Source organism: Clinocottus analis, unplaced genomic scaffold, assembly GCF_023055335.1.
Source record: "Clinocottus analis isolate CAN_PGR_092001 unplaced genomic scaffold, fCliAna1.0.p SCAF_9, whole genome shotgun sequence".
NCBI lineage: Eukaryota > Metazoa > Chordata > Actinopteri > Perciformes > Cottidae > Clinocottus > Clinocottus analis.
The window spans coordinates 4267860-4294385 of record NW_027176251.1 but is presented as its reverse complement, the minus strand read 5'-3'; the positions used below and the strand labels follow the sequence as shown (position 1 = coordinate 4294385).

Sequence of the window (26526 nt, the reverse complement as noted above, 5' to 3'; positions counted from 1 at the left end):
CAGCTACGTAAATAAAAGTGCGTAAACAGTTTTGTGAATCGCGTTCTAATAACGTCCCCCTTACTCCTCCCATTTAACACCAGTGCGCGTCAGAGGGAATTGAGTACTGTGGGTGTGGCTTGTGATGATTGACACAAAGAAAAACCAATAGAATAGGAGAACAGCATAAAGGGTGGAGCTTTGTAATTCCTGTATCCAATCGTAGAGGGAGGAGGGCAGAACGCTGAACAGTGGGGTGAGTGCTTGCTGAAGTTGGCTGCCACGTAGTTGACATTCCTGCCATGTATTTATTTTAAGTACTGCATTTTGTAAAAAAGGTATAAATTTGCTATTTTTTTTATTTCGGGAGTAGGTGAAAATGTTTTTTTTTCCTATTTGTTTGATATTTCCCTCACTGTTTGTGTTTGTTACCGGGAGAAAACTGCCTGAGCCAGAAGTGAAAATTGAAGTTTTACATAAACCCTTCATGTGTTCCCGCAAGTCAAAGTATGGAGACATGCTTCTTGTTCATCACGAAGGATTCCTGGAAAGTAATGGCACCCTGTTTTTTTCCAGGTAATTTGTAGTTAGATAAGACTGCATGTATTGCTGTGCAATTTTGTGACACTTCTTGTGCAGGAAAGTCACACGTTGTAAAGAGCAATACATCTTATGGACTGCAGTATGCTACAGTAGGATATCGGCTCCACTTCTTAAAACGTAAACTATTTTTTTCTTCTTTCAAACATGTCTTTTTTAGGCATAGTCTTATTTATTTATGATTGATAAATGATTTATTAAATTATTGTTATATTGTCCAATCAGATCTCATTATTCACCACATTACTGTCTTGAAAGCTAGGCGGCAGCTATTCAACCATTGATTGTACATATTTGTGATATAAATTCTGTGTGTACTGGACTGATGGATCTTTGTTACTCTTGGCAGCCGCGAACATGGGGATAAAAATCCAGTATGGTTCACTCTTGGGATTAAAGAGGTGCTCAGGGGTTGGGATAAGGGTCTAAACCACATGTGCACAGGAGAGCGCAGAAAAGTGACCATTCCTCCATCTCTGGCATATGGCAAGGAAGGAAAAGGTAACATAAACTATAGACACAAACACATGTGTGCACCATAACATGTCTGTGCTTCTATTCAGGGGCATAGCACAAAGTGTGGCCCTTCATCACATAATTATCTCTGTTGATCCTCCTCACACGAGAGTCCTGTCCTCACGCCCCTTTCATCCCAGTCCTTTGCGGTTGTTACTTTTAATTGAACCTTTTTTTTGTGGTTTACAGGCAAGATTCCTCCAAGCAGTACAGTCATTTTTGACATTGAGCTCATGGAGATCCGAAATGGTCCCAGATCGCACGAGTCTTTCCGGGAGATGGATCTCAATGACGACTGGAAGCTCTGCAGAGAGGAGGTGGGTAATTCTTTACATCTGCTTTTCTTTTCGCTGTGTAGAAATACTTTTTCTTGTTATTGTTGTTGTTATACCATTATTATTCTGTCTATGCTTCAGGTCAAAGAGTACCTGAAGAAAGAATTTGAAAAACATGGATACACCCCCAATGAAACAGATCATGAAGGGATGGTTGAGGACATCTTCAAAAACGAGGACGAAGATGAAGATGGTTTCATATCTGCGAGGGAATTTACCTACCAACACGATGAGCTCTAAAGGACTGATCTCATTTACTTAAACTAGGCTCCGTTTGTTAAATCACCTCTGAAAGAGTTGAATTGTGAAATAGTTACTGGGCTTGCTTTTTCTTCTACACTGTAGTGCAACAGTATTGTCTTTCTTTTGGATGAACATTTTATGAAAAATAAGACCCATTATCAATTTATGGGTTAGGAAATCTCATTGAGTATACAGTATTATACAAGGAAAGCATCTGCACTGATGCACATGGCAATGTAAGGCTCCCTAAAATTTGTATTTTATTTACTTTACTTGAACCTGTGGGGATACAGGCTGCGGATGGTTGTTTTTCTCTGTGTACATCTTCATTATTCACTAGAGGGCACTCTCGTCCTAGACTTTTGTATCATTTACACATTTCAAAACAACAATAAACTGTCAGGGGTACTTCTTTTTGAGTTTTCAATATTTTGGTTTTTGGATGATTCATTACAAAATGTCCTATGACTATGTAAAGATATATAATAAAGTCAATCACAAGTGAGATAGATATTATATAGTGAGAGCAGAAGTAGCAGTATAGTTAGGGTGTTATTACCCAGGTAACATCAACAGGAAGCACAATGTTTCAAACTTTAAAGAAGCCAGTGTGATGTCTGAGGCTGTCAGCAATTCTGTCTATTATTTTCCTGAATCCATACAAATGAAAGATTTGTAAGAGTTTGGTTGAGTGAATGTTGACAGCAAATGTAAGTCTCCCAAGTTAAATTGACCAAAACATTGCTGTTTGATGATGCAGTAGAGATAGACAGATAAGGGTGCATTCCCCCCTTAACAGAAACAGCTATAAGCATATCAGACATACAAACATCACACAGGCTCCATTACATTGAGGTGCATAAACGTCTCCTCTCACAAATAGCACCACTGTTTTTCTCACCAAACAAGTTCATATGGTATCTGGCTAAATTCCATACAGCTGACCACACCTGCTCATAAACTGGACGAGTCAGAGGGGTTATACGATAACACAGAGATTGAATATTAGATAAGGCCGTCTACCTAAAATGCCTGGTATGGATATGACTGACTATCACAGAAAGGTTGTGAACCGCATACCTGTGATTCACTCACTTTGCTTCAGGCTACGAGTAACCCTCAACAGCAGGCTGAGCCTTTCTTCACACTGAACCTCTTCGACAGTGACCTCATTGCGGTATGATTATGTTAAAAGCAGACAAACATGGTGAGAAAGTAGGTCACACTTTTTGAAACTCAAGTTTTCTTTCCTTTAATAAATCAACATTTGATAAATTACATTTTCTAATTGCAACAGTCACAAAAATACATTTTGATAAAATGGATTTGTAGAAAGGATTTACCTAATCACATCAAACCAACTGAAATAAACATTTTCGGTACAGCTGTAGTATGACTATTAACTTCTATGGCACTGTGAAGTGAAAAGCAACTACTGCTGCACCGCGTGATGTTACTGGCATACAAAAAGAAAGAAAAAATGGGCCCCGGATCCTATTTTTCGCTGAAAGATATTCCAAATGACAGCATGTAAACAGAAATACTACAAAGCTGGCAACAGTCATATGCGCAAAAGAGTTTTACAAGATGCCTGCAACATGACATGTGAACTACAATGACCAGTATTTAATCCAGCTGTGTATTCCTCACCATAGCACGTATGTTTCAAATGAAAATAGTAAAACCACAAACTGCTTCCTGTCCGATTCTTTTCTCTCTCGCTTGTGATCAGTTTTGTATTTATACATCAATTCAAACAAACATCATTCTCAACAGTATATATTATTGTGACAAAAGAACATGATGCAGAGTAAAAGACAAAAATAAACATCTTTACAAAATAAATCTTTACACTCGTTGCAAAAAAAGTGCTTCATGAGCGTCCAATTGTCTCATCTCTCATTTTTTTTAGTACACACAGTTAAAATACTGATCATAACATGATCGGATTTTTATCTACATTAAACTTTAAACAGCGTTCCCACTAAAAATCACAATAAGCACACATGTAATGTGGGAACGTGAACGAGATTGATTGACAGTCTGCCCGGGGCAGATGTCACACAGCGCTGTCTGTCATCATGACTGTGTCTACACCAGGTAGTGACAGTCTTCAGATTAAAGAGAGGAGAGAACAGCACTGTAGGTAGTTAAAAACACTGGATCCTTTCCCAATATAAAAATGATGGACTTGGCTGGGTATGAAAACCCAAACTTACAGTAACAAGACAATGTCAACACTAAACCAACTTCAACAAAAACACTCATGCGAGAAAAGAAGCTTTTCAAGTTCAATTGGATTACAAACTATTCTGAAACTTCATTAGAATCAAGGTGGATTGGATTTCCTCTATGACAGAATAAATAAATGTCCTGCATGCCTCAGTCCTTAGAATAAGACATCTTCATGCTCTATCATCAGCTGCATCACTAGTTTCTGCTGCCTCATGTCATTCAGGGTTGTCAAGGCATTCTGCTCTGGTGGCTGCATAAGTGTTGGACCGTAGACAATCCCCAGGTTCTCGGCATTCATTAAATTGTCCTTTTCGAGCCGTGTCACCCTGTGCAACAAAAGATGATAAGTTGTTTGTAAGGTCGTATTTTAATCTGAAATGAATTCCTTATTTTCAACAAATGCCATGAAAAGATTATTACCAATAAAATGTTAGTCTGTCTCTCAATATCTTAAGACTGCTCATTGTAATAAAGGAATATATCCTCAAGCATTTTTTAGACAACAATGGCGGTCTATGGCACAGATGATTATGATAAAAGAACATATGCCATTATTGCAATACTTGTTAGGAGAATAATGCATTGTTGTTTCTGGTCTTTGGAAGGGGTTTGAAGTCAGTTCTTTACATAAAAGAACTAAAAACACTGCATGTCCTTGAATTGGTGACTTGTGTGTGAACTGACCTCTTCAGGTGAGCCATCAGGTAACGCAGAGTCTCGTAGTGGGCGGGGGGGAGCTGCAGCAAAGTCTCGTGGATGGCTTCCAGTCTGGATTCCGCATTTGGATTTTCTACATTTCAATAGTAATATGATTAGCATCAGAGCACTGCAGGGTATCAGTAACACAGTAATGGCATTGAACAGCTCAGACTGGAGAAGTGCTTACTTGCAGCTTGAATAAATTTGGAGTACAGATCAAAGGTAATGACTGGAATGGGAAGGTCTCTTAAGTAGAGCTTCAGAGCACCAGCAATGATGTTGATGTCTGCATAGGCACTGGCACTGATGTCAGCCTTTTCACCATCTGTTGATGAACAAAGAAAATGTGACTGACATGTATAATAATACATAAAAGGCTGAATGTTCTTGTGTACGTCAGAAAATAACGGACAGTGCCATTTTGTGCCGCACTGTAGCTGAAACGAGCTTCTCATTTAACAGTATGACCCTGTAGACTAAAACCTCAGAGGCCAAATAAGTCTGATGTCAACAAACCTCGGTCAAAGGCAAGCCTCACTTCCTCTATGTGCTCTGAGAAGCCAGACACTCGGTAGAGACCTTCAGATCTCATACCTGCAACAGAAAAGGAAACAGAAAAGTTATTGTGGGGATTTTTTATTTTCTCGTCACCCTCCCCGCGTCGCATTCTGCACCAAAGGCAAAACCCTCCAGATAAGCATTTAGATAAGCATTTACTCATCAACTCTCCGCTCTGCTTTCCTTTCTCTGAAGTGATTGATGGGTTTACACGTGATGACCGACTAACTGCATTCTACCTCTCAGCTCTATCTCTCGAATGCACATGTCCACCACCATGGGCCGCGTTGTGTTGTGAGCTTTGACGAGCGTGGTGAGGTCACAGCTGAACACTTTCTTTATCCTGCGCAGGTCCGGCTGGCAGTCGCTGGGAACCAGTTTGGAGCACTGTTTGTGTACATTCAGTCCACAATCTAGAAGAGCAGGAGATAGATACAGAAAGAGAGAGAGAGGAAGAGAGAGATTAGTCTCAGACTGATGATAACACAACCATCACAGTACGCCTAATAGAGCAGTCTGAAAAGGTTTCCCAGAGTCGGTGACAAACTGATCTCCATGCCCTGCGCTAAAAGGTAGATAACAGCCAACAGTGCAGCACGGGTGGGGGTTCTTGCGGTAGTTTCAGTCGTATGAAGCATGCTGGACAGCTGGCGAGAGCAGAGTGTGTGGAAGGAACACACCTGCTTGTGTGGCGGCACGGTTTGGAATGAAGGTTTTTGAGGAGCCACTACTTGTAGACGGGGCGTCTGTGTGAAATTGTTCATCACAAAGACCTTTTTTCTACTGCCTGAGCGACGTCAACGCCGGACAGCTGATTGGGGTCCTCGCTTTCTGTCGGTGCTCGCAGAGAGAGTGTAGCAGCAGATAAGAAAAAAAAATGGGCGCTACACAGGGAGTAGACGAGGACAAAGAAGTCTCTCCTCTTTCAAATAGCACATGAGGTGTCTGATGATACCAGCGTTTGCCTCTGGCTTATCAGCGTGGCAAATGTCTCAACAACAAACACTCTGTTTAAGGGCGGAAGCGGCCAAGTCCACTGATGTGCACATCAGTTTCATGTCTGTGCTGCGAACAAATCTTGTGACTATGGCGAGTCACAAAAAAACTCCACTGAGCTCTCATTAGTAATCAATCCCTTAGATGCTGCTGTGTTAGGGCACAATTACAGTGCATTTGACCTGCGTTTGACCTGCATTTTGTCATCATTTACATCTTGTTGTTGTAGTGATTTCTGTTGACGGAGAAACATTCCCTACATTTGCATATAAATGCGGTCAGCATACTGCATCACATGGCGTGTATTTGCACAGTAACCAGTTAAAAAGGAATTATAAAACAGCGTGTAAAAACATCTAGTTGCCTTTTAGTTGTGATGAAACAAGAGTGTTAGAAAAGAGTAAAAGCAGTTACAGCTGTGATTATATAAAAGTGTTGCTGTGAAAAGAACGAGCTTTAATGAATCACTGACTCAACTTGTTTGTCACAGACGCAACAGGAATATAATCGATCCCAGCATGCATCTGAATCATCCGTGACAGGACAGATATAGCCGCAGATCACACACTGCTTGTGTATTCTAAGACATATGTGACATTCTTTGTGTAATCCATGACATGCAACTTTGATACCTGAGCAGTGGACACCCTGGGCGATGAGGCCCCACATGAAGTTGGCACAGTACTCGCACCAGTGCGGCCCTCGAAAGGTGTGTACCTGGGGTTTAGAGAGGACATGGTCATACATAAACACACATAAACACACACACACACACACACACACACACACACACACACACACCGCATATTGCAAGTCATTGCTATGTCCAGTCCAAACTGGAGAAACTGTCTTTCATGTACCGGACAGAGATTACTTTGTGATCCCAAGCTACAGTGGATGGGACCCCTTGCCAAATGAGAGCATTTGTATATACAAGGAAGATTAAAGGATTTACTAAAATGTGGACGGCATCTGCTCCTGGGCAATCGGATACATGCAGGCAAGCCCACTGTGCACCCTAACCCATACACACACACACACACCTTCATTGCTACTTTGAATAGGTCGCAGTCGACTGATGAGTGAAGAGGACATACGGCAGCTGGTACATGGAGGGTTTTTGTTCTTTTTCAAAGAGGAATATACAAAAAGCTGGGGGTCATTAAAACCTGGCTGTTAACTGAAACCCAAGATACAATTGCAAGAATGTTGAGTCGCCCAGAGGCAAAGTGTCCCTGAATTCTCCTTTGTATATGTGAAAAAAAAACCTTCAACTCTTTTCTCTGTACTGTGCACTTACACCCTCTGACTGAGAGTGGAGAACTTTACAATACTTTTCAACTATATAACGGTTTCAGCAGCCGAAAAACATACTTTAAAATCAATGCCGATCAATGTGCCCTGCTAATGGCCTGCAGTACAGTGTGTCTATTAGTTCCCCTCAGTGCATATGGTGTCAGCTGCATGCGTTCTCATTAAAACAGCAACATACACTCTGGCCTATGATGGGACGAGCAAACATCGGAGGCAGGCAAAGGCACATCTGTAAATGTGTCTCTGGATTACTTAACCACGGCAAAAAGCAACAAACAAACAGTGAGCGCAAAGAGAAAACTGCAGAAAATCTATTTCTTCTTTAGAATATATATAGATACACATGTATAAATATATATATATATATATATATATATATATATATATATATATATATATATATATGTATAACAAATATACCAAGTTTTCAGCAGCCATCAAACTGTTCTGAATAAAAACCTGCTCACCTTGAAATTGTGTATCTTCTCGTAGAAGCACTGCTTCTCTGGTGTATCTTTCAAGGCACTCCGTCGCACCAGAGGTGAAGAGATCTGTGAACAGGAGGCCAACAGTTTAATAGGCTTCCACAGAATTGTTCCCTTGCTCCCTAGTTTGACTCCCAGAGCCAAAGCCAGCAGCTCTTGACGCTTCCTCTCGTGTCTTTTAGTCTTGTGGGTAATCAGCTCCCCTCCTCTGTTTTCTTCAGCGCCCATGCTCGCCTGCTCGGGTTCCCACAGACTCTCCATCTCCTCCGGGGAAAGATGCTCAGGCGAGCCGTGGGAGCCGCGCAGCAGACGTTGCCGGCAACAGTCCAGCGCAGAGGTGGCAGCGACGTTCCACTCCAATCTGACCCAGGAGGGCGACGGATGACAGCCAGCGCGGGGTTGACTCTGCATCTGGTCGGATTCCAGTGGCAGCAAGAAGAGCAGAGGGAACGGGTCGCTAGTGGGCGGCCTGAGGGCAGGAGTGTGCCTCACACAATGGCCCTCTTTCACACACCCAGAAAGGAGAGAGGGAGAGAACAGGGTCTCTGATGGGGAGGGGCCAGGAGGTTGAGAGCGAGGGCAGTCGGGTGCTGTCAGGGCCGCTTCACATAGCTCAAAAGCGCTGTAAAGAAGGATCAATAGTGCAGACGCCCTCTTTATTACACAGAGCACACTCCCATTAGTACGCTGCCTTCCGGACACACTCCACTCCACTTCACTCCACTGGAGATAATACTCCACTGCCAGTGCTGAATCTCCTAAACGGGTCAGTCGACTGCTCAAAAATTGACCAAAGATTCTCCTGACTGACGGAGCCGGGGCTTCGTCCTCGTAATTCAAACAGATCTTGACCTCCGCCTTATGTCAGTCGCCGGGTGAAATTCCCCACTCTGCCGTCCAGACTGGATGTCCCAGACGCTCCGACTGCAGACTCCTCCCGCCAATCACAATCATTCCTCTCAAAAGACCAGGAGAGCCAGACCATCAACTGGGATTGGGAGGGATTACTGCCGTAATCCTTACACGGGGAATAATCCTGCAGTGCCCAAATCCAAGTAAAATCCCACAGCAGGCTCATTTGCAGGTCTGCAGCCATATAGTATTTTGGCAATGGGAGGGGGGGTGGCCTGCTGCTATTTGTCCCGATTAGCTTGCAAACAACCAGTAAACAGAATCTCGGTTTTCCTAATGAATCAATACGATTTGAGCAAAGTACACAACAATAACAGCGGTGCAAACGACCTGTCAAATAACAAGCATCTGCAAGATGTTATGGCAAACAGCTACTTTATAGATCAGCCAAACTTCAACATTGGAAGACGTGACGAGAGACAAAAAGGTTGAACTAATTAATTACACGGGGAGGAGAGGTCATAAAGGGAGTACGCATTGGATTTGTGATGATGGAAGCGCTGGAGCAAATTCAGAGTGGTGAGGCGGAGAGCAAAAGACCCAAAGGGCAACTGCAAAGCGGAGATAAAATGAAAGGCTCGGCAGCTCACAGACACAGTAGCAAAGTCAAAAATTGCTGTGGGCTTTTTGTGTCCCAGCTATTTCCTTTTTGTCTCTGGCGTCTGCAGACAACAAGTTGATAGCTGATATCTGAAAGAGTGACAGGACAGGTGAAGATTTTTGTCATTGTGGTTGGCATTCCTTGAAAAGACCTAGACATACCATACCATACAATGCAGCTCTACAGCTAAGTCTGAGGGGGACAGATGAGGAGTAGACCACTCTGAGATATTTTAGCCCTGCGAGGTTGGAGGGAGGCAGGACGAGGGCCGCACTCTTTGTCTGCAGGCAGATGGCTTCTTGTCTCTTAAAGAAGAGCTGGAAAGAAAGGACACAAAAGGTGGTCGCACAACAAGCTCTGCTTTCTTTTCAGTGGCGTGGCTCTTTTATTCCTGCAGGGCTTTGTGAGAGCACAGCTGAGCGGACTCCGTTGTGGCCATAGAAGAAACTTGGAATCATGGGAAAACGGCACAGTGGGCACCGACACAGTGTGACAACAGGATACAACTACCCACATCCCAAACAAAACAGCCCTCACAACATCTCTGACAAAAAAAGGAGAAATAAAAAGGCACTCTGTCATGATGGGTAGAAGCAGTTAAAGATGTCAATACACAAAAATGGAAGAAATTGCCACCATTTTTTTCTGTGATTGCAGCTAAAAGGAAATGTATACATCCAAAGCGGTGCAAGGAGTATTTTAAAACTAAAAACACATGAATGGCTGTTTTTGCATTTCCATAGCGTGAAACTCTCAAGAGAGAACAGGTAATTATCCGAATAGACAACATGACAACTGCTTTGGAAACCTTTTCAGGGCATGCGGGCAGACCAGCATACCATCAGAGCCTCACTCAGATAAAACCAGCGTGGTGAGTATCAGGAGGAATGTGGCAGAGGTGTTGGCCTCTAAGGAAACTCTTGCACATGCAAAGAGAACTAAATTCAGGAGGTTGATCTACAGGTTGAGTCGCACACCTCCCCCCTCCCCTCTCTCACCTTCTGGGAGCATTTTAATTACACAGGAATTTGCAGAAATATGGCGGTATCAACCTTACGCCGAGTAAATACCCGTAAATGTTGACTGTACAGTGAAGCCACTGTGGCTGCAATGCCCCAGGGCGTGGCTGTGTCATTGGTAAACACGAAGTTCAAAACGATACCACAGAGTTGAGCCTTCAGGCCCGGGTCTCGGGCTTCTTGGACACATAATATTGCAGCAGGCAGGACACATGTCTCTCCTTTGACTGGCAGGAGGTTTTTCAAACGCTGCCTGACGAAAGCCTGACCACCGTCACAGCCGTCACCGACTCAGATCCCCGTGTGTAAAACTCAGCAGGAGGGAAGTGATGTCAGCTTTACAAAAGCGCCAAGATAGCCGACACGTGTACTGGCCAAGTGGAGGTTAATAGGAGGCTGCAGTCCACAGTATCGCTGCAACTCAAACCGAAAGCAACAGGGCTGGACACTGTTCAATAAAGCACTGTGTTAGGCCAACATAGGTTAGTCTGTGTGTCTCAGAGCATTTGTGAGGCGAGTCCAAAGCTCTAGAGGTTGGTCGTGGCATGTAGCTCGGAGCTTATTTAAAACCACTATAAACCTGTTGCTGACTGACCGATGGCCATTAGGTTCAAACAAATGCAGCATTAGTGGCTTGTGTTTCAAGCGCCGGAGACCAAACTGAAGACTGATGATATTAATACTGCAACTGACGCTCCTGTGTGGACAAGCCTGCCATGCGCCTGTCACTCACTGACAGACTATAGGCTGACATCTTAAAGACAAACAATCTCCAAAGCTAAAAATGTGGTCTTCAAGCAGAGAGACACACAAATAATATATCAGTACATGTCAGTACATGTTAATAAAAAGAGCTGGGTCTGAATCTTTGTGCCGTGTCATCCCAGAAATAGAAGAGGAAACAAGTTAAGATTGCCACCTAGTGGAAGGAGCGTCAGGAAGAAAACAGACATTCCTCGGTCCTCACCGATAAATCATTCACACACTTTAATCCGACGACAGGTCACGAGTGCCAATGAATACAATGTGCAATTTGTCTCACCCAAGATCAGTGTGTCTGATATGCGTGGCAGACAGAGCAAAGTCCCAGTCCCCTTGGTCATCATTACCTCTCAGTAGACGCACCGGAGCATGGCGGCGGTGAACACACCCAGGGGCCAGAGGAATAATGTACGTCTCATTCACAGGACAAAGCGCTCTCTCAGTAGCACTCGCATCCGACTGGAAATGTTCAGCGGCATGGAAGTAGATCATACTCACGGTGTTATAGTGTCAGTCACAGGGCCGAAGGGAAAGTACCGGATAATATGTGTATCGAGACGATGAACGGTGATGAAGTTCTTCAATAAGATGTATTGCTTTACAAAAACAATATGTCTATATTATTTGGTAATACTCATTAATGGACGGACTGTAGGTAAAAAAATATATTGAATATCCTACAAATATGTTATGACAAACATCAAGTTTAGTTTCAATCAAGAATTGATATTTAAATGTGTATTGAGCATTTTGGAATAACAATGCTCATGTTAGAATAATGTCATGCACGATCCTCTCAGAGACACAGCTGCATATCAATCATTTCTATAAATAAGATGCTTACTTTATTTTTTTTGTTCACTGAATCAGCAGTTTGTCACTAAAATATTAGACAATAGTATAAAAAGCCCATCACAATTTTATTTAAAGGCAAGGCAAGTTTATTTGTAAAGCCCATTTCCACAACAACGCGATTCAAAGTGCTTCACATAAAACCATTAAAAGCAAAACAAAATGCAGATTTAAAAACAGTTAAGAAAAAATTAAAACAGTAAAAAAAAAAAAAGCTGAAGAAAATGAAAAGTTGCAGTGCAGTTTTAGAAATAAAATGCAGGCGTGCGATTTAGCAATTGAACTAAAGTCAAAGTTGCCTCTTCAGTTGGCCTCCTCGGTCCAACCAACAGACCAAAACTCAAATATGTAAATGTGAAATGCAAAGCAGGAGAGCGTGAGGGGAGAAAGTCAACACCACTCTCATTGAGATCGCCTGGTGACCTCACGGTGACAACGAAACTCAAGGAAGCTACTGATCACGGCACAGACGTGTCATTGTAGCATCTTTTGTACGGATCAACCAAATAGACCCACTACACACGTTCATTAATCATCCCGAGAGGTGCTGGTACGTGCATTTTGTTCCCTTTGGACAGAAGCAGACAGGCCGTTTCCCCGTTTCTAGTCTGGTAAGTTCAGCTATTTGATTATCAACATTGTTGACCGATCAAATCCAGTGAGTCATCATTTCCGCTCTAGATAAAGAGCGAGTCGGCCACACAACAGCATCTGTTCAGCAGCGTCTTGCTCAAGGACACTTTACCGAGGTAGAAACTTTAACTCTGAAACCTTTCAGATAGCCTCTACTGCACACAAGGACAGCACGCTTCCACGATCGGTCATAAAACTCACCTTTTCATCTCTCTGGAAGGTGACCCTGCGTGGTTCAGTGCGTGCACGGCTCAGCCTGTGCACCATCTTGTCCTTGAGCAACGAGGTGTAACCAAGATGCTCGTAGATGGGGTTGGTGGTCATTTTGGCGATGTACTCTGCGGCCTTGGTCTCGATGTAGAGAGTGATGAGGGCGTCCGTCACAAGGTCGTGGACCGACTCGAACCTCTTCTCCCCGACAAAGTGCTTCCCGTCGTAAAACAATCGGTAGTTGAGGGTCTGGTGCCCAAACCTGGATTGAGACACGTGGAGACAGAGAGCGGAGGGAGGAGGGGGGGGCAGAGGTGGAATCGGTTAAGTGGATGAAAGAAAAAGAGAGAAAGGAGGAGACTCGGCGAGGACTGGGCTGCTCATATGGCCGACCTTTCAGGGGATTCTGTGCTGCATACTGATGGTTTTGGTACCTTAAGGCCAAGGTGTGAGTCCCTGGCTGTCTTTGGCTTTCCCTGATGAGGTAAGCACCCTCTGCTCCCGCAAGGAGCTCATCTGCATATTCCCGGGAGATCATGCCATGAAATCTGTAAAAAAATAAATAAAATAAAGTATAACTCTTCCTCCAATATGATTGTGTAATCAAATACATGGAGAGACACACATTCATCCACTTAAACCCCAAGCACATCTGATGCAAGGCAGTAAAACAAAACTATCCTCAGCACACTGATGTTTGTCATACTCACTCTCTGCCGTAGTATTTGGGTCTTTTTTCCATCTGCTGAGAAAAAGAAGACTCATTGGCTGGAGCAATACGACGTGAAAGCTCAATTAAATGGCTTTGCGAATTGTTCTCCCGGCCTGTGTGAAAGATAAAGGACTACACACCAGAGGACGGATTATCTCCATGTGTGCCCCCGCGTCTATTCGCAGCTCCCACACCATAAAGCCAAATCACAGAGTGTGGCGATGAATTAGAGGCAGTGCAAGAAAACAGCTGCTGATAGATGGCCAGCTGCAAAGAATTCATATTTAGGGTGTTACTGTGTCCCGCCAGGGTGTGCAGTGTGTCTGCATTACAAATCAAAGGATATGCCTAAAACAATTATCTCCTCTTGTACATCCAACATGTTTTATTACCCACATCCTCGTTCCGTTCACCTTTACAGATGATAGTGTAGAAGCTCTTTTGAAACTCAAAGTTATGATCACAGGGGATTTGGAAATGTGTCAAACATCATTTTGTGCTTTGATTTAACGGGTAGCCGCTAATCTCCCACAGTCAGCCCACAACTTTCACTTTGCTCATCACAGCGTGGCAAGACTGGAAATAGGATGAGACAGGCATCATTTCTGGTACAACAGAAGCTTGACAGTTCTCTCAGCGAGGGCAGTAACAAGAATAGTAACTTGTTCTGTAGCTGTATTCACGTAAAGCTCGGGGAATAAAGTCTACGCTGTCCATTAAAAGTCTTCCTGCTGCAGCAATGAGTTACTCTACTTGTTATTCTCAAAGCGACAGTCCCATGGGAACGTTGCTGTAATCAGTCCCTCTTGATCCCTTCCTGTTGTGCTTCCAATGTAAGTGATGGGGGGCACCAAATCCTCACTCCTCCTTCTGTGCAAAAATGTGTTTCAAAGTTTATCTGAAGCTGTTAAGAGGTTCAAGCGGTCTGCATCAAGTGGCTATCGTCCAGGGATCATCCCATTAGCACAAAACTCCCATTTTTCAGAAAGACTTGGAAAAGTGTGATCCCATCCCATCAGTGGTGTCAAACTCCTTTTAGTGAAGGGGCCACGTGCTGCCCACTTTGATCTAAAGTGGGCCGGAGCAGTAAAATCAGAGCAAAATAACACATAAATAACGACAATATTGCTCTGTTTAAATCACTGGTGAAGGTTTTTGGATGATAAACTCTATTTTAAGGTCTTTCTACAACAAACTAAACATAAAGACTAAACCTTCAGACATCAGCCCCGTGTTTATCTGCCTGGGCTCTCCTTTGCATGCCCGTCTTGTTTGACACCCCTGTTCGAGATCTTTAAGGTTTACATGTGCTCGCTACCTAACAGATGATTAGCAGTTCTCTCCTTCAGGCAGAAGGAGACAAAGTTGAAATACATTTCCTGAAGGCAAAGATTAAGCCATGCAGTTGGAGGATCAGAGTTTTAGTTACTTATGAAATCTGGGAGTTTCAAGAAGCAGCAACTCAATCCCCTCAGGCTCCTGATTGGTCCGGCTACCAGCTGCTACACTCAATCATTTCTCAGTGAATATTTCCAGCTATAACTGGAGTGAAAACTGAGTTTGTAAGATGTAGTGTGGCTGTACGCCCGTTAGCTGCAAACTTGTCGACAGGTTTTTGGAAGCAAATGGAATAAACTCTTCGAAATAAGGTGGTTTAGTTTAAACCTCGGTAGTTTATTGTCATATTAAAAAAAATATATCTTGTGAAGCACAATATGTCACATCTTTTTGTAAATATAATGAAAGTTAAGCTTTATTATTACGATTTTAAAAATGTGTTTATTTCCATTTAACCAGAGAATGCTGAGAAAATTCAATGAGTCATTGACAGTAAAATACCACTCAAATTCTTAAATGTGAGGTATTATTACAGGTTTTCTGCGGGGCTCTCTGTTGGTGGCATTTGCTATTATTTCTTAACATTTTACAAACTAATTGTTGAATAAAAAGATAAAATCACTCATCTAAGACAGTCGCCTATTAGTATTCAGATTCACAGACGTACTGACCTCCTGAGGACACGTGATCCTCTTTGGTCTCTGGGCTTCCTGCTGTAGTTGGTACACTGTTAGAGAAACACATGGATGTTAATCACGGCCCTCTGAGCCATGTGCACAGCTCAGTAGCAGTTGTAATTACATGCATTTTGTAGATTTGTTACGAAAATAACAGGAAACTAAATGATGTAGTCCAGCTTTCAGACACCGGGCATCAAACAATATGTGCACTTAACAGCCTTTTAGTCTGGCTTCTGTCTGCAGCTCTGACTCAGTGTCAAGGTAACAAGGTACAACAGGAGCCATTAGCTTCTATATGCAAGGCTAAGGAGTCAGTGGTTCACATGGCAGGAGCCATATATCTGCAATCCATTTGTGTGAATTAAGATCTGTGGTGCACTAACCGAAAGAGCACAATACTGGAAAAAAAACAAAAACTTACACTTCTAAATACACGCATGCCTCAAACCCATGCTTCTCTATATTAGATGTACTTAACGTATCAAAAAATAAACCTCTAAGTAAATCAGTGCAGCAAAGTGAAAATGGAAGTGAGGGATTTGTGCCAGTCACAGTAATCACCACAGAATACGTGCATCACAAATAGTGATCAAAAGTGAGAGAAGCCGAGGCAATGCTGCCGAGATGTCTGTCAGGATGGAGATATTACCTTGTGAGAAAAATGTGTAGCTGAGGAAGCTTCCTTCATCTGTCTAAAACTTGATTTCCTCTATTATTTGACAAACTGACACATTTATGAACCAGACGCCATATAGAAATCCTGCCATGTTAACCGTCTTTGTTGTTTTATACTTGTAGTTGCTAGATGGGGCTTTAGGGAGACATGGCAGTCTAAAACCCTGTGAGATGTGGATGAGGACGACACCAGTGTCCTCATTTCCAACAACCGCTCCAGTATTACAGCAAAGAAAATCGCTGTGTGAGGTTGAGCTCAGTCTTTACTGCAGCAGATTCTCCAGGCCGGGGAAGGAAGACTCCTGACTGTGACTTTTCATGTTTTGTCAGGCTGATTTAAGCCAACCAGCAAGATCTGGACTTCATCCATTCCTGTGACACAGTGTGCTCTAAAAATACCTTTGCAGAGGACCAGAGGAGTGAGGAGAAGATGGGGAGACTTCAGAAACCCAGAATTATTGGAAGATTATACGCAAGAGACCTTTACATTGTAATTGCTCAAACAGTACAGCCTGTGAGGACAGACAAAGTGTCCAGATGAAATTATTTGTGCTCTGCTCTAATAAATGCACCACATATTTTATGGGGATTCAACCCATTTCCACCCACATGGAAAAAAAAAAACATTGTATAATGAAGTGGGTTTTTTGAGGACCCTGTTTCAGCTGAGCCTATTTTGCAGGTAGCAAATCGTATTTTCCCTGGATGATGGTAACCTATTTTACTCAGAGATCAGGAATCCGCTGCTTTGCATTTGTGCACGTGTGTGTAGGCGAGTGCGTTTGAGTGTGTGTCTTTTGTGTGTGTGTGTGTGCGTAGGCTTTTGGAACCTGCAGTGCATCTAATTGTACTATATAAACCAAAATGTATTTCTTCCAGGTGTGGAAATATGTCTCTTTGTTATTTATAGATCCCAAATAAATGTGCTGTTATTTAAAGAAACGCACTATAAAAAGGCCAAAGTCAGGTTAAGTCAGTCAAAAACATGCTAATCAGCATAGAAAATGAATGAATTACTCACAGTAGGACTTCCATATGGGCGGTTGGTAATCCTCAGGGTCTGTGATAGACAAAAATAAAGCAGGTCTCTGTTATTAACTCGCAGTGGTGTTAATAGACTGTGCCCTGTTTTTCTCCATTTTGAACTCTTTCCCGGTGGACTGACTGTGAGCCCTTCACCATGATTATGTCACTGTTGTTTATCTCTCTGTTCTAATTATGCATATGGCTTCCTTCATACTGTGCAGCTGCCTCTTGAGATGCACCAGTGAATACATTTCTAATCAGTGTGTCTGCTTCAAGGACAATCAATACAGATGTCTGTGCATTTTTGCGAAACATTGTGGCGAAAAAACAACTCATCCTATATTACCCACCTGCCCTGTCCCTAAAAACACAAGAACACAAGGACTATGTGGTGGCTGATTCATGATTATGTGATCAGATTCCTGAAATATATGATGGTGCTATTATATTAGCAGGTGATGAAGTAAACGCCCTGTAGCAAATGACAATTTACCCAGCGGGTAAAGTAATGACATGTCATAAAATGCGTCACTAAAGGAGTAAAACATTTGGCACGATGTGCTCCCGTACTACACTGCCAGTAATGCAAGTGCCTGGCCCTCATTGTGACATACATTGAGTAGCATATTTTTACTCATAATATAATAATGAGGTTGACAAAACCTTTAACTACATCTCACACCACAGCAGGTCCATAACACGCTGGATGCCAGTCACAGTATTTAGCAATTTCCGAACAAGTTCTGACCCATATGCTGAATGTTACTGCACGTCCTACATGTTCACACAGCGAGACAAATCACACGGTATCAAACGCGGTGGTCTACAGCTGTCACTTAAGCGGATGACACGAAACGCCAAACGCAGATAGCGGCCGATAAATGATTAATCTGCCCCTCTGATGGTGTAATATCTCTCACTAAACTCCCAGCTCCACTGAAGCACTCAATCGACTCGGTGAAGAGTGACTCATGCCAGTCCAGAAGATACATGTCGCTCATTTAAAACATTCCTTTGCACTCATCAGCAGATCAGCGCCACACCCCTCTGAAAGAAGTAAAACAAAAAAAAACAACACACGAGAGGGCTTGAAAACCAGTGAGCACTTGTTAGACGTCTGCACTGACGTACGGGCAGCGAAATGGAGAAACTTGCTCACATAAATGACATCAATGTTCAAACCGTAGTGCAAGTTATCTTGGAGTCACTGTATATGCTTGTGCTGTACTTATTTGTATCACTGACAGCACTTTAAGAGCTGGCAATCGGAGCGTTTCCTTCATGTCGTTTGCTCTGCTCCCTGCAGCGGGAGGCTGGTTGCAACATTATCAAACAGACTGAATGCTCATCACCGTAATAGTGCTGTTACTTTGGAAGACAAAAAAAAGCTGAATTTATTACACATGAAAGACAAGATAGGTGCATATGATCAAATGATGAATAATTATGTAAATGAGGAAACAGCAGCTTGATGTTGTGAGAGTGAACCGTGTTGCTGGAGCCCCCCACACAACGCCTGCCTTCCAATACAGTGTGACGTGTGGCCGAGCTGCCGGGGAAAATGTATTGTCCTCACGCTGAAGCCTCGGCACTGTGTATTGCACTCGCAACAGTCTGAAAGATTTATTCCACTGCGGCTTGTTTAAAAGAATGTGATTTCATCTGGTCGGCTGCCAAATACTGGCTTTTTCTATCTGATTTGTTTTAATGATGAATGGCATTTCAGTCTGGAACTCAGCAGCAGCTTTGGCTCGGCAGAGGCGGCTCTCAGGGGGTTGATTCTGATGCAAACACCAGCCTGCACGTACACCCGCGCAAATACATCAGGCTACACTGTACATACCCACTCTCAGAGTAACACACACACGGAGACGCGCACGCACCACGACACGCACAGTGGAGGAGAACATCAAAAAGAATTGCTAAGCAGCTCAGAGTTTGCGCGGTGTCTGGTGATCAGGGGGAATTTGAAATTCTGGAGCAGCCAAAGGGATTTTTCCGCCCAAAGACACAGCTATTAATTGTGTTGCCCTCCATTACTCCCCAGTCAGAGGCATTCAATAAAATAATTGCCGACGGGTGTTTGCTTTGGTGACAAAGAGAATATGTGATGAATGAAGATCAAGCTCGCCGAAAGACGTTCATCCCCTGAGATACCGTCTGCTCTAGAGTCTGTGCACACAAAAAAATAAAAATAAATAAATATATATATATGTCAGCACATAAAACAATAACTTGTGTTGAGGTTTATTGAGTTCACAGATTTTTCACAGAACAGTTTTCGAGCGTTTATATGACCTGAGGGTCGTGTTCAATATCACCTATATTAGTAGAAAAAACATATATAAAAGGCATCTGTGTAATTTAATTTATCTGGGTAGAATGATGTCAAGTCCAAATAAAACCCACCCCGAGACTATTTAAGTTGATGCAACAACAAATAGAGTAGCTTTATATTGACTTACAAAGCTACGTATTCAGCTGCAGCACTGCCCGACTGTAAAATACCTTTAAAAACATCAAATACCAGCAGCAGAGATAATTAAATTGACTATCTCACGTTACATCGCTGGCAATGTAAAATCATGTTGGTTTTCTGTGATTTTATGCTGATTGAGAAAATAACAGGCACGGAGGTAATATGGAGCCGATCATCTATCACTTGCCCAACAACAATAGCGATAAGGGTATTTATATTGTAACAATACAGTGCATGTCTGTTTTGTCAGGCCAGCAGAAGTACTGGTTCCTTTACAGCCTGGTAAGCAGACCCCCAGAACAAAGAATGGTCTTCAGGATTTGGACTCGCGAACCTGAAAGCTTGGCCCATTGATGCACCATGGGACAGGCTTTCAGTACGAGTCGGGGATTTCTCTTTCCAACAACCTGGATTGTGCCAAAGAGAGAGGAGCTCACACTATTTCGCATGGAAAGTCACGGATAGATTCAACATAGTTCGTGGGGAAATTGTCTTTGAACGCTACAGACTGAAATAGCATTACTCTTTGTGCATTTGAGATCAGTTTCTCAGCCCTTAAAACCATCTGCGATTCGAAGAAAATGTATGCTGGACTTCAGTGAGATATCTATCCTCTCCTCCCAATGCCCGTTACTAATTAATACTCGCTGTGGCTTCAAGGCCCCGCTGCAAACATACCAACAACAAGTCACACAGCTCAGTGCACCGAATCTTCTCAGCAACACATCTATCCTAGCAGCTGAAACAAGGCATCACAGGCGCGTCAAAACCAGACACCTCGTCAGCATTACAGCGCTGCACACTCATGGAAAGGAGGCTTCTTATGAAAAAATAATACATGCTCAGCAATGTTGGGGTGATCTTTTGTTTGTTTTAGTGGACTTTTTTATTTTAGGCCATGAGTGTGCCGGTTTGGGCAATTATGACATAATCTGTGACCCTCCCCCACTCCCTCTGAGGGTCATCGTTATAGTGACCTTGACTAAGCAATGATGATAGTGATGACCAGGTTGCTGAGGATGCGCTGCGCCACAACCACATATTTCGCACAAGGCATCTTTACCGTCTTAGTCAAGTGTATTTCTCTTCGCTCTGCTAGAGCTGAACGAACCACTCAGGAAAAAAAAAGGTGTCTTGTTCAAATATCGGGTTCCCTGGAGGATTTTTAGATGACTCCACACAGACTTCTGTCTGGAATGTTATGAGCACCTATACTTCCTGTATTCACAGTTTCAATACTTTGATTTCCCGGAAAGATAGGATAAGATGTTATTGATCCCCAGAGGGGGAGTTTAGACTTAGGAAGATCAATTTTCTGCCAAGACATTTGCAGATCTAGCATTTTTTTTTTTTTCAAATAATGCAAAGATATTTCTCATTTGCATAAAATAATCGAATTGGCCATTTGTCAGACTTATAGACAAAAAAAAAGAAATGTTAACTTAATAGCCATTGATGAAAAGATAAAACTATATACACATATATAAACATGTAATGTATTGCTCATATTATTAACCTATGTAACTGACATTCAGAAACAACACTTTGAAGAGTGAACGGACGGATGGGCGCGCTCACACACGCATGCACGTCAGTGGGGTGCAGCAGACCTGCAGCAGGGAGACCATCTGTGTCTTACACTAGTCCAAAGCAAGCATTTCAACACTGCCTTAGTGCTGACCAGATAATATGGGACAGGTATGAGGTGTTTTGTATCCTACGGGGAGACTGTACCTCTCAACACGACATTTCCTTTCATCTGACGCTGAGAGTCTAGTGTTGTAATTCATACAGGATTGACTACGGGAATATTTTAAACCAGAATTGAAATACTTGGGGGACGAACCCACTCCCCTCGCTGATGCTGCAAAACAAAAAAAACAAAAAAATGCAGCTCATCTCAGCCAGTCAGTACATGACACAAATCCAGTCCGACAAGATTTACACTGGTTAGGATAAGAAATAGATGTGGTGGAAAGATTTTGAGGTGAACTGCAGCATTTTCCCAACACATGTGCAGGATCGTGTTGAGCAGACAGCTTCTCTGTAATGCATGGCTGTAATTCTGCCTCCCTGACCAATTTTGTCATTTAAGTCGGGGGAGCTCAAGGCATACTTTCATGCTCTATCCCTCAATTTATTCTCAAAGTTTTATTTCCTGGAGCCGTCTGGCAAATGGTGTGCTGCTGGTACAGTACATGCTGCAATGCCCACGCGTGCCAAGAATGTGTAGGAATCTACACAACCCGAAACTCCACGAGTGGACAGAAAATATCTTTCCAGGAAAAGGAAGAGATTGCAACTGATGTGCAGCAATTGTGTTGCAATACTTTCAGTTTGTCAGTTGTCTTTTTATGACTGGCCTCAGACATGTTGAGTGAATGTATGACGCACCTGTGTATACTATAGAGTGTATACAATGAGTCCCCAAAACCTGTTAGCATGTTTGCACTTCCGGTTTAGATCGTCTCAATGTTTATTTTTTTGGTGAGCTGCCTGAAATAAGGTTTGGGTTAAAACAAGCTTTCGAGATATCAACGTTTTGTTCTGGAATATATGTATTAAAAACGTGTTATATTAACGTAGATTTTGAAGCTTTTACAGGTTAAATGAGACTAAAAAGTCATCACAGCCCCTTGTATCCTCGCGCTGATGCAACCGTGGTGTAGTTCATTGATAGCCTAATGTTGGCTTTTTATCTCTGGCAGTCGAATAACCACATCAAAAATCATAAGCGGTGGAGTTCACTTGTGAAGATTGTCTTGCTGAACATGTAAACATGTAAGTACCATAATGATTATTTGCCACCGAGCTTATTTTCGTCAAAAATGTAAAATTCAATGGACAAATTGTAGTGTTTTTTTGTGTGGAGAGAACCAATGCGATGCTAACTTCAGAGTTGGCATACAAAAACAACTCCGTTCCTGCACCACCCTCTAAAGGCAGCAGTTATAGACTGAGTGTATACAAAGCAGTCTATTCATTATAAAGTGGTTTCTATACATACCATTGTGACTTGAGTTCAATAATTTGCAGGAAGTACAGAAATAAATCAATGTCGTGCTCTCATAATACAATTACCGTTGCCACTATCAAAAGTCAATAGTCAACCCATAAAGCTGCCATCAGTGACACAGGTCGGATTAACTTTATTTACACACTACGCCCCAAACAACAGCCTCTAAAGAAGATAAATAGATAGACTTATCAACAGAGGCAGCTCAACTGACGACCTAATATGGAGCAGAAATTGAGCCGAGATTCATTTTTGAGTCATGTGCCTCATAGACAAGATTATTCAAATGTTGCGTCTGACTGCCAAAGAGCTCCGCATGGAAATAATAATACCCTTGTGACAACCACTCCATCCCTGGCAGCAGAGCCGCTTGTAACCTCTGATAATTATATCGAGAGCCCAAAAGTAATGACAACCCTCCAATGCCACAGAGAGAAAAGAGACTTTCCTCTTAAAGCAGCAGTGGTCAAAGAGTAGATCCACTGCTTTCTGAAACGCACACATGAGATAATGCTCTGGGAAGCATGTGGTTACCACAGGCTATATCAGCTTGGAACCGACGGTCCCTCCCTCCCATTGGGGCAATACCTCGAGAAATGTGACTCTGCTTTGTGGTGTGCAGAGAATAAGATAGTTAAACAAATATTATGGATCCTATACAACGTCCTCATCCTGTTAAAAAAAAACAACAATCTTTGCATTTATCAGTAGGCGTAGAAAGTATCGCTCGCAGCATATTTTCTAGACTCTTCGCAGTGAAATATGAAATATTGGTGGAAACAGCAAACAAACAGAAGTGCCTCTCCCTTCCCTCGTTTGCCTCACACACACACGCCTCTGGTTGTTGGCGGGGCTGCCACATCAAACAGTGCGGTGATAGTGGAGTTTGTACTTTATACCCAGGCAAACATGAGCCATGTGCTTTATCAACACAGAAGGGGAAATACAATGGGACACGCGTGGAACTTCTATTTTCTTCTGGGTTTGTTTGAACAGCTGTGAACACACTTTCTGTTCTCATCCAGTGAAAATGTAACCCAGAAATTCAAATTGTTACAAATATGTAATCGGTGAGGTTCGCTGGACTATACCAAATATTATGCAAAGGAATTTGATTGGAGTTTTGTGAACACTGACAGTATGAAATCTGATGACACTCATGAGGATTTTTTTATTATTATTTTTTTTTTTACAATTTCTGAGAATGTGCCTGGTACTGCATTTTGGGAAATGATGGACTGAACAGGCCAAAGACAATCATTACAGCCAGCCAAGTGGAAAGTCAATAAGGGAATTATGGAATATAAAACTACATTTAACCCCCACGTCATACTGACTGCATCTCAATCCCTCCACACATGAAAGGTGTTCCATATTGTTTCCACCACTGAAGCTACTTTAATAATGTGTTTGTTTAATGCTTACCAAGCACGTGTGTGTGTGTGTGTGTGTGTGTGTGTGTGTGTGTGTGTGTGTGTGTGTGTGTGTGTGTGTGTGTGTGTGTGTGTAGGGAGGGGAGGTGGGGGGGGGGATAAGAGATGTCACATTTCCTGGTGGTTTTATGCAAGATATTGAAAAAAGTTTGATTCAAGCCAAAGAAAAGAGGCAAATGTTTCAAAGCACACGGACATACACTCCCCACACATACATGTCATATTAGTATTATTAGCCTATTGTTAGTAATAGGAGCTTACATCTTACGTGAAACGTGTCTAGTTTGAGTGCGGGCTCTTTGAACTCTTACCTGAGGACACAGATGACCCCGAGAGGCTTGAGTTGCTGGATGCTGCCATCCCAGCCCGTTTCACGACTCGGTTATTCCCGGTTGGCCAAGGTGCGCTCACAGCAGCTCGTCCCCGGCGGTGCCTCCATTTCACTCCAGTGCGCTTCACCTTTTGACGGCTCTCTCTGTTACTATTTCATGTCTCCACCAGCACCCGTCTTGTACGTGCGTCTGAATCCGCCGACCCGTCCCTCCTCGCGCTCTCTCTCTCTCTCTCCCTCTCCCTCTCTCTCGGCTCGCTGCGCGCCCCGGCGAGGAGCTCCCGCTGCCGCATTCACTGGAGCCGCTGCCGCCGCTGATGGAGACAGTCAGACAAACCTCAGGAACACACACACCGTGGATCAGTTCCTCCGAAGCATTTATTCGCACCGGACGGACATATTCTGTAGGTCTGGATGTGTGTCATGTAGGATTTCAGCGATGGTTTCCATGTGCCACTTTAAGGATTGTAACAAACACGCTACGCTGCAGCGGAGACGCGCCTTCTTAAAGTGAAAGTTTGGCGCGGGGTTGCCAGATGTGAGCCAGCCCGACTGGCACAAATAAACCCCAAAATAAAAGACTTCGGGTCTGTTTGCAGAATCAGAAACAAACGTTACTGTTTTGTGTTGAAACAAATATATAGGATTCGTGCAAAGGCCCAACTATCTGAACCACAGTGTTGCAGCTTGTGTTTTATTAGATGTCATGTCATGTTGAAAGAGACAGAATGATCGTCAGGGACTTAGCGCCACCTGGTGGGGCTGCTTTCTCTCTTTTTCCTGCAAGGGGACCACACAGACTAAAGAAAAAGATGGATGAATTTATGTGCAACTCAAATGTAAGCAACTATATTTGACGAAAAATAAATACTATTTTAAATGTTCCACCAAGACAGAATTAAGTGAAACCAGCTATTTATACACAACTTTGGAAGCAGCAGCCAAGGTGTCTGTCAAGACCACACCAATCTTATTTTGGAGTTGTCCCGCCCCCTAGTGGCCAAACATAACATCTGCAGCTTTAAATATTCAATATTTATAAACATTGTTGGAGTTAGGTACTGATTCCAGGTACTGAGTTTTTTTCTTCTTTCATTCTGACATTAATAGCAGGACACAGGCAGTTTTAACATTAATAATGAGGGCCCTGTTTCTGTGCTTGCTGGCTCACTGACATGGATTACTGGACATTTACTGGACACAAAGAACAGATCAGAGTCATAGTTTGTGTTATAAGTAACACTTTTCCTACACTGACAAGTCTAAATGTCTGCAGTGAAAAAGCCCTATAATATATAAAATACCATGAAGTAAATATCTAAAGATATTGTGAAGGTTTTAGTATACATGTTAGCATTTTTAAAGCTACATTCATCAATTTTAGCCATTGGGTGACAGACACATAGCTTGCCCAGACAGTTTTATTAACAGAATTATCAACTTACACATCCAGCAGTCATGGAGCAACATTATTATCCCACTGGAGTTGTGTTTCTGGCGACCCGATGAATCCAAATCCATTATTCCTGTCTGTTTCCTCTGGTTTGATCTTCATCAACTCCTGAAAAATACATTTTTAATTTGGATCTATTATACTCAAATTAAAAACATTTTCCATTGAGGACATTTGACATTGGAGTGTGTCTGCTTGATTGACAGGTGACCCAGTCTATCACAGTCAGCCCTGGAGGCTTTACCTAACTTTGTTTTTTCTAGTTTTGAGAGGACAGTGATGAGCAAACGTTATGTAGTGCTCCCGTTCCTATGATTTAACTGTACAGAAGGTCACAAATGCTGACTGAGCATTATTTGTGCTCAAAACTAAATAATATATGGCCATAATTCATAAAACAAAACCATTAATCATAAATCATTAGTAGAACCTAA

General features: G+C 42.7%; 2 protein-coding genes across 4 annotated transcripts; one reads left to right on the top strand and one right to left on the bottom strand.

Annotated features, from left to right (window-relative positions):
* The first annotated feature begins 236 nt into the window (after positions 1–236).
* On the top strand, positions 237–1787 carry fkbp14 (FKBP prolyl isomerase 14). The gene is made up of 4 exons (XM_068570456.1): positions 237–555; positions 929–1080; positions 1285–1412; positions 1512–1787. Exons 1-4 carry the CDS (start codon positions 359–361, stop codon positions 1668–1670), a joined length of 636 nt encoding a protein of 211 aa, XP_068426557.1. The 5' UTR covers positions 237–358; the 3' UTR covers positions 1671–1787.
* A 1137-nt stretch (positions 1788–2924) lies between these two features.
* Positions 2925–26200, bottom strand: chn2 (chimerin 2). Of its 3 annotated transcripts, XM_068569612.1 has the most exons (14): positions 26085–26200; positions 24620–24953; positions 17376–17414; positions 15671–15726; positions 13660–13694; positions 13384–13497; positions 12941–13211; positions 7943–8026; positions 6794–6878; positions 5405–5578; positions 5124–5201; positions 4795–4932; positions 4593–4698; positions 2925–4234 (listed from the first exon to the last, which is right to left on the bottom strand). In XM_068569612.1, the coding sequence occupies exons 2-14, from the start codon at positions 24666–24668 to the stop codon at positions 4063–4065; spliced, it is 1401 nt and encodes a 466-aa protein (XP_068425713.1). In that variant the 5' UTR covers positions 24669–24953; positions 26085–26200; the 3' UTR covers positions 2925–4062. The 3 variants fall into 3 exon arrangements, with proteins under 3 accessions (XP_068425713.1, XP_068425714.1, XP_068425715.1); XM_068569613.1 differs by lacking the exon at positions 26085–26200 and having other exon boundaries at positions 13660–13691; positions 24620–25109; XM_068569614.1 differs by lacking the exons at positions 15671–15726; positions 17376–17414; positions 24620–24953; positions 26085–26200 and adding an exon at positions 13802–15656 and having other exon boundaries at positions 13660–13691.
* Between the last annotated feature and the right edge of the window lie 326 nt (positions 26201–26526).